Source organism: Mauremys reevesii, linkage group 10 (assembly GCF_016161935.1).
Source record: "Mauremys reevesii isolate NIE-2019 linkage group 10, ASM1616193v1, whole genome shotgun sequence".
Classification (NCBI taxonomy): Eukaryota; Metazoa; Chordata; order Testudines; family Geoemydidae; genus Mauremys; species Mauremys reevesii.
Genome location: NC_052632.1, coordinates 37,379,127 through 37,394,004, shown reverse-complemented (window position 1 = coordinate 37,394,004; position 14,878 = coordinate 37,379,127). Strand labels below are relative to the sequence as shown.

Sequence of the window (14,878 nt, the reverse complement as noted above, 5' to 3'; positions counted from 1 at the left end):
TTTCTGGCTGGCTGTGGCCCTAAGTAATGGACATCCTGAGGGAGTATCTGGGCAAGTACTGTATACATGAGAAGCACAGTAAATTAATCCATAATTAAAGTATGCATAACCAAAAACAGCAGCCTGGTTCTCTCTCTGCTACCACAAACAGTTTGTGTGACGTTCTACCATTGAGTCCAAGGTCTACCTAGGAGGTCCTTCTCCCATGGAGCCACAAACTCCCACTGAGGCCAACAGGAGCGGAAGAGAGGTCTGCATTGGTTAACCCCTGGCAGGCGGGATGCTGCCCCCACTGGACTTAAGGACAGACTCCCATCGACTTCAGTGGACACTGGACCAGGCCTGGGTCCCCCTGGACAAAGCTACATTTCAGGCTGTCAGACCCACAATCCTAACCCAGTCCCTCTTTTGCTCTGTGTCCACAGACTCCCTGACTTCAACTCCCCCTTCCCACCCCCCAAGCAGCTGCACTGATGAAGCTAAGCATACGGATCGTCTGTAGGTATATTTATACGTAAATACAAAACCATCTCGCCATGCGACAGCGCATAGGAACATTTACAATGATTTCCGGCTCTGGCTCGATCAAGTGAATGTTAAATACAAAACCAAAAAGGTTGTAAAAATAAGAATGTACACATTCTGAGAGCTTATTACAGTATAAAGTTACTGAGGTCTGCTCAACTGCCAGCCTCACCTCCCTGGGTGGGGAAGGAGGGGCATGATGGTCAGATATCCCAGCAGCACTTGGGAGGGCTGGGGTTGCGCAGTCTGTGCATTGAATGGCAGGCCGGGCACTGCCTGGGCAGTAAGGAAGGGGTAAGCTGCTGCTCCAGGTTTTTGGCTTCTATTCCTTAAGGTGGTCTTGGCTTGGCACTCGGCAGCCGCAGCTCATCCTGATGATGTCTGCCTGGCAGAGATAGGCGGGAGGGGGACTCCCTGGAAAAGCACAGCTTCTAGCGCACAAGTAAGTTACCCCTATGAATTGAGTTCAGACTTCCTTGGTAAAGCCCAGTTACTCTGACAGCACTTCACAGCCCTCTGCCCTGCAACACGTCGTACCTACTGCCGCCCATTGCTTTCCCCCTAGTGAGCCATCTCCAGCCTGGGAAGGAAGGGTCCCCTCATCACAGTGAAGATCTGCAACTCCTCACTCAAGGGAAAAGATCGGCCCCAGGACCCCTCCTCCAAATAAAAGACAGGCAAGACACGAAAGCTCATGCTCCAATACGTCTGTCAGTCTATAAGGTGCCTCAGGACTCTTTGTTGCTGGATAAGACAGTGTAACCCCTGCACGCCACCCCTGGCATGGGGATGTAGCATGCGCTCTGATCTAGCTGGGCCTAGCGCAGCTTCTCCGCACCACTCCGATCCAACAGGAATGTATCGGCGCAACACACGCCGTGGTCCGTACGCCGCCAGGCATGTACACTAGCGAGCGTGCATCTTCTACAGCTGCAGCAGAGGAGTGAAAAGAAAGAACAAAACAGAGCCAGTAACATCACAGCGCCATTCACAACGCAAGGCTATAACTCGCCCCTGGAGAGATCACAGCAGTGAGACAACATGACAACACTGAGCCCCGGGAGCAGCCAGAACCAGGTGCGTGTATATATGTATCTATATAATACTTACGTAGGCTAGACCTGAACAAATGGAGTATATATTATATACACACATACAGACAGACAGGCACACACACCTAGTGGCAGGTAAGACTGATGAATGTGTCTTTTCCAAGCCCAAGGCTAGGGTGGTACTGGAAATGGATATTTCTTTAAGTCAAGTCCTCCAGGTGGATTTCAGGTGGTCCCACAAAAACGAAATCATACTGAGGAGCAGATCCTCTTCCCACTTATCTCTAGTTACCCCTGGCAAGTGGCAGCCACAATTTGGTTTGAATAAGGCACAGTTCAACAGCAGGTGCTAATAGTTAAGACCACGAGCCGCTAGTCAGTGGCTACTTGCTGCGATTCATCAGAACCAGCTAGCCAAGGAAAGGTTGGAGCCCTACGACAAAGGAGTTTGGTTACTGAAGGCTCTGCTGAATCCGGATTGGTCGTGAGGAAGGTGGGCTGGTCGTGACTGACAGGAGAGCCAGTCCCTGCCATCAGGTTGGGTTGCATCCCCATTAGCTCTTCTCCTGGCCTGCCCGTGTGGGAGTGGAGGGCAGCAGGCCCTCTCTCTGCACATGCTCAATGATGGCCGTGTAACAGAAATAGTACTGCTCGGGGGTCTGGATGCTGAAGGCTCTCTGCGTTCTCATCCGCATCACCGTCTGGTACACGTTCAGCGTGCCCGTGTCCTGCAGCTGGGAGAGGCAGATGTCCAGCGCACAGAAGGTACCTGAGGGATGGGACAAACAGGCAGTCCATCAAAACACTGCCTCTGCAGCAGCACCACCCCACAGAAACACCTGACAATCCTGCTCCCCACTGCCACTCGTAGACTCCCAGTTACCGTCCTAAGGAGTCCTAAAATCTCAGCTACCCTTGGGGAACTTTCTGCCCTAATGCCACAGATTAACACTGAATTCTTGCAAGGGGGAGGAATTCCATCCTTGAAGGACATACGGGGATTTAAGGCTCCAGGTGTGTGTGTCCTTGTCAACGTGCCCAGGTGGATCCCACAGAAAGGAGTTCCCGTGTGAGTCTCCCACGAAGGACCAGCCCAGTTAAGAGCAATCTGCCATGTCAAAGAGCCGCTCTCGGGATCCCAGTTCTCAGGCTGAAGGTACATGGCTCCCCCCGGGAAGGGACTAAGGACTGCCTGAACCAGAAACAAATCGCAGACAGCCCTCAGTGTGCAATAAGCCCCATGGGGCGCGGAGCTGGAATTGGAAAGTACCAGGGGAGGGTGACAATCTCCATGGCTTCACAGTGGGTCTGGAGAGCATCCCACAGGGGAAAAAAATACAGTAAGAAGAAAGAGGAGCTATTTCCCTTTGAACTAAGGTGCCTCCTAGGGGTTCACTAGGAATGACACCAGCAGGGTTTCACTCCATTCTCTCTGTCTCCTATTTACAGGGGCTCCCCCGGCAGCCTGCTCTGTGGAATTGGAAAGAATTACCTGTCCTGCCGATGCCAGCGCTGCAATGGACCACCATAGGCGGCCCTCCTGCGTGACCCTTGAAGCGGGGCCCCAGGGCACTGGCCGCCAACCGCTGCTGCTGCTTGACCGCCCCCAGGAAGTCGATCAGAGTGGCGGCTGAAGAAGGGACACCGTAATCCGGCCAACTCAAGTACTGGAAATGGGACACCAGACGCCTCTCTCTGTGCTGTGTGCGAAAGCCCCATTGTCAGTGCTTTTCACTTCCATTCCACTCCCCTGCCCCCATCCCCCCGGGAGCGCCCCTTTCCTCCCCATGTACAGCGTGGGACTCCAGGCATTCCCTCTCTTCTTCCTGGAGCAGCTGCACACCAGCCCTGCAGCATGGGCCTTCCCTCACCCAGCCCATCCCCTTCTGTGTCCCCGCCCCTTCCTTCTGTCACATTACCCGCATACAGCATTCCCAAGGGTCCTGTCTCCCAACCGGGATCAGCAGGCCGCCATCAATGCCAAACAACCCAGACGCAACCTCTCTCCAAGCCAGCGGAGTTCATCAGCACAGCGGGGTCCTGGGGCAGCTTCCGAGCCCAGCTGGCCCACATCGCAGTGCTGCCGAGACACCATGCTCCACCCCGTGTCTCTCTTCCGCAGAGATGGCCATACCCCTCTCCCCATGCAGCTGGGATTCACTGGCATAGACCATCCCGTCTCCACAGGCAGCCGAGAAGATGGCAGCTGGGGCTCACCCACGCTGCCTGCTCCTCCACAGGCACCAGTAAGGACGGCAGCCTCCTTCCCCATGGAGCCTAGTCTCCTGGCCCCTTTCTGGAGAGTTCCTTGAGGTGAGGGGCGGGGGATTACCTCAGTGTTATAGATCTCCAGAAGGGTTTTCTTGTAATGGTTCAGGTTCTCCACCCCAAGGTTGGTGACAGTGAGGGATCCGTAGCAAACTTGGAAGTCTTTCTCCAATGGCCAGTACTGGCCACACTTCCTCCTGCCTCCTTCTTCAAGCCTGTAACATAGGAGGGGTGGGGAGAAGGGTGGGTTCTTCATCGCCTCCTCTCTGAAGTGCATTGGGGAGGTTGTTCCATCCCGGCCAGGCCACTTACCAACCTGTAGGGCAGCTGGGTCTCAGACGTGCTGGCGGGCTTGCACCTGCCCCGACCCTACACTCAGACCCTGCTTGGTAACGGGAGATGAGGGAAATGGGGGACAGAATCCTTCCGTGCAGGAGGGGTGAAGGATGAGGCAAGCCAAGCACCTTAGAAACAATTGCCCTGACAGCATCCCCCAAATACTGGGCAGACACGTCAGACTGGTAAACACTGCACTGAGACAAACGGCTCAGCCACTTAATCCATCGTTACAGGGGCCATTTTGGGGGTGTCTGTCAATCTGATAGGTCATTTCAACATACACCAGGACTCTAATGTTGGGGGTCACAACAATTCTTCCTTTCTTGCCTTTTCATTTAAAAAAAATAAATAAATAAAATAAATAGCTCTTTAGCCATAATGGTTGTAGAGAGAACCTTGTAAACCTGATCAAAGCATAAATTGGATGCAGTGAGCCCTGCCTGACTGGACGGCTAACAACAGTTCAGGGGCTCTCAACAGGGGTGGTGGACACCAGCAAGCATCAGGGGTTGCAGTCATCCTGCCCTTCCAGGTGTGGAAAAAATGGAGACCCACTGATGTAAGCGATTCCCCAGAATGCTAAAATCAAACTCCACACTTAAAATGATGATAATGCTTTGCACATCTTCAGTGTGTTTCAAACATTAAGAGACTCAAAACTCCATGGAGGCTGATATTAATAGACTGATTTTACATATGGGGAAACCGAGGCAGGGAGATTAAGTCACCTGACCAAGGTCACAGAAGGAACGGGCTTCAGAAATGGGAAACAGGATCCCAAAGTACTATACAAACTCACTCTATATATACACCCACACACACAGTATATACAAAGTGCCATACAAATTTTATATATACATAAACACAGACTATATATATTTACTCTGTGTGTGTGTGTGTGTGTGTGTGTGTGTGTGTGTGTATTTATACACACACAGAGTAAATATATATAGTGTGTGTTTATGTACATATAAATTTGTATGGCACTTTGTATATACATATACACACATATGTACATCCACACCCCTACACATATACACATGGACATAGTTTATACATGTATATGAAAAAGTTCACCAACAACCAAAATGCAGCCACTTCTTGGGCAGAATGTGGTAGATGCTTTAACAGTGCAGAACACCACTATAAATGTTTAGGGCAGCAAGTGAAGAAGAAAGCAAGCTGTGCCATATCCTGTGCTGTATGCTTAAGTCACAGGATGTGAGATTTAAGGAAAAACCAGACTTCAGCCTGCACCATGGCACTAACTCTCATTCTGTGAAACGGGACATAGGATCTTGAACGTCCCTAAGTGGCCAGGACCTCTCATCCAAGAGGCTGAGTGGGTCTCTGCTCTCCGCGCACACACACTCACCTGGTTGTCATGACAATCACCAGAACGTTTTGCTCCCACACCATGCGCCAGAAGTCGCAATACGTGTTTTCCAGAGGTCCTGACATGACAGACCACACATGAGAAAGGTCATAGGTGTTGGACACATCCATTCTCATCCAGCATCCCAGTGAACATGAGGATACACAAATTACACCTCCCGCGGGATTGCTCCAGCCAATCCCCTCTGGCCACTCCCTCAGGAACAACCCAAGAAGAGGGTAGCACCTGGACCATGGGTGTATGGCAAATCAGCACCTAGCAATGACAACAGACCATCTAGGACTGCCTCATAAAATCATGTGGATCCCTGAGATGCTACATGGAGCTTCTAAGAGCATTAGTAAATGCACATATAGTAGCGCCTGTTTTTCATTGCCCAGCACTGCTGTGTGATTATTAATGGTTGGTATTAGTTCCCTTCTCCTCCCAGCCACATTACAGGTGCTGTCACTGGTACCAGAGCCAGCACACACGGCTGGAGAACGTGGCTAGAGTAGGAAGAAATTGAGGCGAGACGACCCACTGTAAACACTACACCCATTCCGCCCATAGACCAAACACGATACAGGCCAGGTGCTTAAAATGGCCAACAAATTTCTAGCTGGCTATGTCTGCCACAGATTTGCACCCCATTTTTCTGGCCCTGCTTAGCTGCTGGCCAGATCTCAACTGCATGCCACCAGCCCTGGGGAGGTTTGTGAAGAGCAACTGTGGTGATGTGAAAACCTTTTGGGCAGGGCTGGAGGAAAGGTTGTGAATTTGCTGTCGGCCCCGTGGTGGTTTTGTGTAAACGTTGAGAAAGGTGTTAACAACAAAACAACAGCTGAGCCTTCTGTGGCAGAATGCTGGGTCAGGGATGGGCTGGCCCGTGTAAATGAGGCAGGTCCAGGGCCCCTGTGACAGAGCAGTACTCCCAGTTGGCCAATTAAGAGGGTGGGGCAGCATCTGGAGGCTAGAAAAGATCAGGGAGAGACCCAGTGAGTCAGTCAGGAAAGGCCAGGAGACTGGAGGGGATCTCTAGAGACAACTGCTGAACACTCTCTGCAGGCACTCCCTGGGAAGAGGGAGGAATTGGCTAGGGGCCTGTCTACACTATGCAGCTTTTAGCGACAAGGCTGTGACTGTCGACACAGCCTTGTCGCTAAAAGTCAGTGTGTGTGAACGCTCTCTGTCGGTATTTTGTCAGCACTTTTGCTGACAAAATACTTCCAGCCGCACGAGCGAGTGGCATTAGCTTTGTCGGCAGGACAGCGCGCCTGCCGACAAAGCCGCGTTCACACTGCCACTTTGCATCTGCAAAACTTTTGTCTTTTGTGGGGTGGCCTTTTTAAGTACCTGTGAAAGACAAAAGTTTTGTCGACAATGTCACAGTGCAGACAAGGCCTAGGAGACTGTAAGTTTGGGAGAAGGCTGAAGAGCAGCAAGATGGCTAAGGGCCAGAGAAGGCTGAAGGCAGGAAGAGCAGCAGAGCACCTTACCTGCGGACAGCTCCAGGATTGGAGAGCTGGACCCAGAGGAACCATGAGAGGGCCTGTGGTAGTGAGGGATGCTCCTAGGAGAGAGGCTGTGGGGAAGCTGGCAACAGAGGGGTTGCACTCCAGCTGGAGGGGCTGGGGAGGCTGGCTTGCTACAAGGACAGGAGAGGGCTGCACTGGAGATCCAGGGCATGGGGAGGGACACCAAGGCTGCGCTGGAGAGCCAGGGTGTGGCAAAAGATGCCGGGGCTGTATATTGCATGTGCTGTCTGGACCATACTGGGAAATTCTAGACTATGGTTGTGGGACTTGTTATGATGCATGTACATGGGACTTTTGTAATAAATTAATCCCACCAGAGCATTTGGATTGTTTCGAGGGACTCTGAAAGGGGAAACTGAGGCAGAGTCATCTGTCAAGCCATGGCCTGCTGCAAAGTAGGGGAGTCCGGGAAGGGGGAGGGGGGCTGCTCCACAACAGACAGCATCTCTGCTGCCACATGCATACTGTGAGGTCAAAGCGATTTGACAGGGGAGCTTTATGCTGCTACGCCACTATTCAGTTGGAAATATTGACAGGGATTTGTTTGGCTTGTAGAAGACCATGTGGTCATCTTGAAACACTTTTTGGGGAGCAACAGGGATGTAGGTACGAGAGAGAGAGAGAGCTCTGTAACTAGGCAACGGCACTGGAGTGATTTGATACATACTTTGGTGGCAAATAATTTGGGGTTTTTTTTTTGTTTGTTTAAAGTTTGACCACATGGCTGGACATAGACAAATCAAATACAACCAATCAGTCTGTCCCATCCCTGCTCTGCCCTGACCAATGGCTCAACTGCTCCCCAAAGGAGTAACGGGAGGTTCCTGCGAGATGATTTGCCAGGACTGCTCCATTCCCTGAGACCCCAGGGCACATGAGAGTTATACGAGCTTTGGCAAAAGGGGCCTTGGATTATTCCTTAAATGGAGGCAGATGCTCTGCAAGTCCCAGCACAGTGAGACGGATGCTTCTATCGCATGGCAGATACATTCAAAAGGAACCAACGTATGTGGTGCCAAGTGCCATAGAGATGGACGCTGTGATTGTTCCTGGGAGAGGGCATCTACCTTAGCCAGGACGCTCATTTCCAAACAGACACGCAGTACTGGGTGAGACCGTTGGCTGCCGTATGCTCATACGGCTGAGGGGAGAGGGAAGCTATGTTTCAAGTAAGACTCCAATCCCTGCCAGCAGGGCCTACGGATACTTGGCCTGATTTTCCCATGGACCTGAATGGGTGTCAGCACCTTTGAAATATCAGCCTCAAACGGTATGTCTGCGCTGCGAGTGGGAGGCACAGCTGCAGCACGCGCAGCTGTGCCCGCGCTACCTTGGATGCGGCTGGCTCGCTAACAATAGCAGTGAAGCGGCAGTGGCACAGGCTAGCTGCCCAAGTACAATCCCGCCTGGGACCCTCAGTATCTGCTCAGGTGGCCAGCCCATGCAGCTGCAGCTACCCTGCTGTTTTTAGCATGCTAGCTAGCTCGGGTACATCCACACATGCTGCATTTGTGCCTTTGGATCGCCTGTGGTCACACCCCCTCCCTGCCAAACTTCTCGCTCCCCCGCCCCCCAAAATCCCTGCTCTCCCTTCTCGATGGGCATTGGCTTAGCTTCTTCCCCGGCCCTCTGGGCTTTGTGCCAGCCTGCAGGGAGGGATGTCTGGTGTCCCCGGCCAGTGCTGCTCCTCCACTCTGCAGGAAGCAGTTCTGCAGCACTTTAGCTTTACCCAGAGCTCTCTGTACATTAACTAACCCTCACAGCACCCAGCTATGAGGGAAATAAGTAGGGCCCTACCAAATCCACAGCCATGAAAAATGCATCACGGACTGTGAAATCTGGTCTCCCGCCGTGAAATCTGTATAGTGTAGGGTAAAAGCACAGAAAAGACCAGATTTCATGGGGGGAGACCAGATTTTCTCAAATTGGGGGTTCTGGCACAAAAGGGAGTTGGGGGGGTCACAAGGTTATTTCAGGGGGTCATGGTATTGCCACCCTTATTTCTGCGCTGCCTTCAGAACCGGGTGGCCAGAGAGCAGCAGCTGTGGGCCAGGCGCTGAGCTCTGAAGGCAGCGCCCCGCCAGCAGCAGCACAGAAGTAAGGGTGGCAATACCATACCATGCCACCCTCACTTCTGCGCTGCTGCCTTCAGAGCGAGGCTCCCGGCCAGCAGCCGCCACTCTCCAGCCGCTCAGCGCTGAAGGCAGAGCTGGCACCAGCGGCAGCACAGAAGTAAGGGAAGCAGTATCGCAACCCTCCCTACAATAACCTTGCAAACCCTCCTCCGTCCCCCGTTTCCCCCCCCCCGAAATTCTTTTTGGGTCAGGAACCCTACAATTACAGCACCATGAAATTCCAGATTTAAATAGCTGAAATCATGAAATTTATCATTTTTAAAATCCTGTGACTGTGAAATTATGGACCGTGAATTTTATAGGGCCCGAGAAATAAGCATTCCACCCTCCAGAAGGGGAACAAACCAGCCCAGAGAAGTGAAGTGACTTCTCTAAACTATTGCTTCACTTCCTAGACTTGTCCTGCACACAGCTGATGAATATCCCACTGAAATCAATGAGAGTCTTTCCATGAACTCCAATGGGCTTTGGATCCAGCCCTCGCTGTACATCTCCCCTCCCCACCCTTTGAGTGAGCCCCTCCCACAAGCCGCCATGCTCTAGGGATGCTTCCGACCCCGCAGCTCCACCTGCTCCTCCCAGCCACTTTCCAGCCCCTCCAGAGGCAAGAATCACTCTTTACAGGACTCTTACCAGCACAGACTGGATCAGTGCCGAGACTCCCCCGCCAGCCACGTCAACAGCATATGAACAGTGCCATGCCAGCTCCCTGCCCCGACACCGCCTACCGGTGGGCCCAGCGTCATGGCGGACTGACCCCATTCTAAGTAGAGTATGAGCTTACCTTGAGTACCAATGTAAGCATTCCTTTGCTTATAGCCATCCATGAAGCTGGCATTGATGTAGTCTGTCAGCTGGAGAAAGAAAGGTACATAAACCATTACCCTGCGGAGCGTAACACCACAACATGCTGGAGGAAGAATGCCCAAGGGCAGGGGAAAGCTGTTAGTCAGCTGAGCCACAGAACAAGTCTGATGTACACAGGTTGGGATAGACAGAAAAGGACTGGGCCCCATGCATTACCAGATCCCTGAACCTCACCTGGGGCATCTCCTGCAAGCCAGCTTTCGTGCTGGGACGGAGCTCAGGCTTGCATCAGTTTTAAAACACTGGCCTATTTTAAAACAAAACCTGTCCATTGCACAGCCATGATGCTGCTTACAGCAACTATGCTAACACCCCTCAGGCCAGTTACACTTGGGGCACCGATGCCATGGGACCTGCAACCTGCTCCCACCAGGCTGGGTGGAGCTTAGGCTATTGCTATTTCCAAATACCCCTGACAAATAACCGGGGGGAAGGATGGCAGGGAAAGAGGGGAGCCCAAATGCCCGCAGAGATCAAACAGCAACTAAAAGCAGGGGACGGGAGTGAAATGTGATAGAGTGAAACTCCAGCCCTTCTGATCACCTGGAGGCATCTTAAAGTAACGAATTCTGCAGGGAAGAGAAACTGTGAAGCTTGACTGGATTCAAATCAGAGCTCCCAAATAACCTCCCACGATGCCTTGCTCCATGCTGCCCAGGGGCGCAGAGACAGGCTCTCTTCACTCCCTTCCTCCCGTAAAAAGCACAGACATGCAGGAAGCTTAAAGGAACAAAGATCCCTTTCTCTGCAAGGACCCAAGTTGGGGCCCTCAGGGTTCCGTGTTCCTCCCTCCTGGGGCAACTGAAAACTTGACACACACCTCAAAGCGGTGGCCAGAGCTGCATCCCTCAGGGATTTAGGGGTTAATGTCATAATTGACCATTCTAGGAGAGGCGCCCCCAGACTCCAGCCTGGGCAGATGAACGAGGCAGGGGCTCACTCCTGCTATTTTCGCCTGCATGCTCACGCAGCCGCAGTTACGCCAAAGCCTCCCCGTGTGCTACATTCGGGTTCCGAGCTCTCCAGGCTGAGCTATTTTTGTTAAATGAGCGCCACATTGCTGCCCCTTGAGCAGCCAGCCTGGCGCATTGTGCTTGGCTCCATGCTCGTCACATTCACACTGGCAGGAGGCATTTCTTGCCAGGGAGCACGTGCGCTGAGAGCGACAACAGAGGATTGAAACTGGCATTTGGGAGCTTCCAGCTAGCAGGGGCCGTAGCGCAAGATGCTGGCTGGCTGTCGGGGCTCGACGTCACACCCGGCGAATGAGTTCCCATCTCGCTTTTAGAGGAGAAGCTAATACTTAGAGCCAGATGCTCAGCAGGTGTAAATCAGTGTAAGCTCACTGAAGGCAATGGAGCTAGGCAGATTTATTCCAGCTGAAGATCCAGCCCTTAATGTTAAAGAGCTGTGCTCTTCTGAGTGTTAAAGCAGGGTGGGACATGGGGTGCCCCTTTCCGGTCACCCCAGCACAGCCAGGGCCGCACAGGGTTCCCCTTGCCCAGCACTGCTAGGTACATGGCTCTGTCCAGGAGAATGCTCCACTACTGCTGTAACCAGTGCTGGTGTTTCCGACACAGGGACAAGGAGGGCCCGTGCTGTTGTTTAAGCGCAGGGCAATACACGACCAGGTGGGAGATGTGGGTTTGAGACTCTGATTCGAGGCACCACAGGCTAGCAGAGTGCGTAGAGGTGTCCCCCGACTCCGAGGGAGGTCTTTTCCCGCCAGCCACACCGGCCTGCGGGTTTGCCTGTGTCCTGAATGCACAGCGTAGGAGACGGAGGGACCTGGCGAGGAGCGTAAGGCAGGACCTGAGAATGTTCCTCAGAGGTGGGAGGGAGCGGCGAGAGGGGAGAGACTTGCCAGCCTTTCCCGGGGACCTGGCCTCAAAGCGCCTCAGGGTCCCACCCTCCAGAGCCTCTGCTCTCTCAGGGCTGGCTGCCCCAGGAGAGACCCTGCTGTGAAGGAGCTGGCACGTATGAAAGCCTGGAGCAGGTGGTGGGCTGGGTCTCTGGGCTGGAGACAGGAGTCCCCAGCCAAAATAAACCCACGCTCAGTCTTATGTGGTGCTTTCAGAACATCAGGCCAGGCACTGCTCTCACACTGCTCCAGCTGGCAAATCACTCACCCTAGCACACAGGCATGTCCAGCATGCGACTGCCACCCCAAGAATGAGGGGGAGGGGCCATCCGGATGGTGGAGAATCAGCACCCCAGGGAAAACGGCCTCTGCCTGCTTACCTCGGAGCGGCTGTACTGCTTGGTCAGCTTCACTCGAGTTTGGTCCAGGCATGGCACGTCCCCATATCGGTTCTTCTCCTGGTTATACGGAGCCCTGTGGGGCATAGAACAGGCAGGACAAGTGAGGAAGAGAGAGCGGACGGGAAGAAGTGACAGACTCTGTTCTAGTCACACCATGTGCCTGGTGCCCGGGTTTGGGCTCTGCCGTCAATCAGACCCAGGGCTTTCCTTGTCTAGGGAAAGGCCCGGCTAGCAGATTGTTATGGTCAAACTGACACCCAGTTCGCGTCTCTGGTAAGTTGGGCCGTGACGTTAGGAGGGTTGCTTTGTTCTCCCACCTGCTCTGGGACGGCATTGGTAAGTCAGAAACCCAATAATAAACCAGGCTGAACCTTCCCGGGCAGCTAGAGCAAAGGATCACCCGTCCCAATGCACCTGACCGGTACCTGCAGCTGAACTGCAACCTTCTCAGCTGGAGGCACTGCCTCCTTCCGGCCGCTGCTGTGCCCAGCCACAAAGGAAGGGGCTGGTTTGGCGGCACTCTGTGTGCAGAGGCGCACAGCAGAACCAGGTTGCTCTTCCCCTGCGAGGCCAGTAAGACGTGGACACGTGCACCGTAAACACGTCCTGGTCTTAGGAGTCCCTTTTTTAACCTTATTGATGATTTCTAAACCATCTCTTTGTCCTCCAGCTCCTGCTGCAGAGCCTGCCATGCGAGGAAGGAGACTCAGGTCAGACTCGCAGCTGCTGCATGGACTAGCCAGCCTGGGATGAAGGGAATGGAAGCAGCTTCTGCATTGAAAGAGATGGATTGTTTCAAGCAAGCCCAGCTGTGGTTCTGATTTTGCAGACCCATTGGTGATCTGTCCCTCTGACACCAACACCGCTATCACTGCGCCTAACGGCTTTCCTAGCATACTTACAGGGAGCAGATGAAGGTCCCCGCAGGACTCCTGCGCCGGATGTCCTCGTACTCCTCATAGATTCCCCTCTTCTGCTTTCGGTTCACATGGTCCTTCAGTTGATGGACAGTCATGCACTTTGGTCCTGGAACATGCACTGAGCCGTTATCTCGTGGGGAAACCAGCGGTACCAGGATCAGCTCATCCAATGGGTCTGGGTGGCCATTCTGCTGGGGGAGGAACCGGCAGTTCCAGCTGAGAGGGTCCAGCTTGAGGGATCCCCCTAGGTATTCGGGGAGACATTCCCGGGGCAGGTGTTCCTTCAGCTCCGACATCTTCACCATCTGAACCTGGGGGAACAGAGCGAGATGGAATGGGGTGAAACGCACATGAGCATGGACTTGACCCCGCCTGTACGTGATGGGAGGAGAAAGGGGGGACTTGCTTGAGACAGTGGACACCTAGAATGGGATGTATTCTGCTTGACTGGGGCTAAGAACTGAACTGATCCACTTCTCTCTTGAAGCTCTTACAAGGCCTGGAAAATTCTTCACAAAAAGGTCTCTGAGTAGCTCCCTTTCCCCTCCAGTCTCTTGTTTAGAAATCTGTTCTCTTCAGTGAATGGAGCTGTTCTGACATACTCCAGTAGGGGGCATCTGCCTTTCATCTGCTGGAGCAGAACAGAGATGTGGTCTGTGAACGTCTGGATAGAAACAGCTCCCTTTCCACGACTACAAGGCTGGATTTGTGACTACTGGGGAAAAGTCCACAGTTCAGATGGATGCTTTTCATTTAAGTCTCCGGCTCTAATCAGGCAGAGTGGGGAGGGCAGGTGCAATTCAAAGCAAGGCCATTATAGGACCTCGGAGCATTAAACTCCAAGGACATGGTTCCATCTGAAGTTATTTAAGGATACCGATGAGGTTGCCAGCTATACATCCTCTTTGGTTAAGAAATATTCACACGATGGTCATTTTGCTAGTTATCTGAAAGAGGACCTCTTCAAGGCATGGACTTGGTCTACAGAGCGTGGCACACTCTGGGGCCGCAGAAAGACTGTACACGCTGATTAAATTCCTTTACTTAGAAACGCTGCCCAGTTTCAAGGTCTGAATATGATCTTTTGGTTGCTGATTAAAAGGGAATTTAAAAACTGTCCTTATTTTCCAAGAAAGAAGAAATGGTTTCAGACCCTAGATGGTTAACAGAACTCAGGGGCAGCCCTAGAAACGGAATGTGAAGAAAGGATTGTTTTAAAAATTAATTTTATTTGCCAATACCCAAGGTCAGGCTTCTGAGTGAGATGGTGGTGCCTCAACCCCGTCTCTGAAGCGAAAGCAGGAAGCTGCATTCCTTACATTTTGATGACAATATAAACACCCTAACTGCTGGAAGGAATGCAAACCCCTGCTTTGCTTTACAACCTGTAGCTTCTGTGGTGCTAAGTGAAAAGGGAAAACCTAAGACAGACAGCAGGTGGATGTGATACAATCCACTTTTGCAGGAAAAGCCCAGAAGCCTGATCAAAGGACTTTGTAAATTAAAGCCCTTTTCATTTAGCCTGTTAGAGTATGATCTGCAATATGCTGAGTGCCCTAAACCTTGCCCCAAAAGTCAGGACTGGGCCTTAAATTAA

The 14,878-nt window shown here is 52.5% G+C and overlaps 1 protein-coding gene across 2 annotated transcripts in view; it reads right to left on the bottom strand.

Moving 5' to 3' along the window:
- Positions 1-14,878, bottom strand: part of PTPN9 (protein tyrosine phosphatase non-receptor type 9) — a 70,657-nt gene that overhangs the window by 14,762 nt on the left and 41,017 nt on the right. The window contains exons 7-13 of one of the 2 annotated variants that reach the window (XR_005585656.1): positions 13,264-13,592; positions 12,341-12,434; positions 10,017-10,086; positions 5,560-5,638; positions 3,910-4,060; positions 3,070-3,277; positions 1,703-2,346 (exon numbers count right to left, since the gene is read on the bottom strand). Coding sequence is in view for 1 of the 2 variants with exons in the window: in XM_039492475.1 (XP_039348409.1) it covers positions 2,132-2,346; positions 3,070-3,277; positions 3,910-4,060; positions 5,560-5,638; positions 10,017-10,086; positions 12,341-12,434; positions 13,264-13,592 (1,146 nt within the window). In the remaining variant the exon portion in view is untranslated. Of the gene's footprint in view, positions 1-492; positions 2,347-3,069; positions 3,278-3,909; positions 4,061-5,559; positions 5,639-10,016; positions 10,087-12,340; positions 12,435-13,263; positions 13,593-14,878 lie in introns of those variants that run through there. The other variant, XM_039492475.1, reaches the window with a different exon arrangement.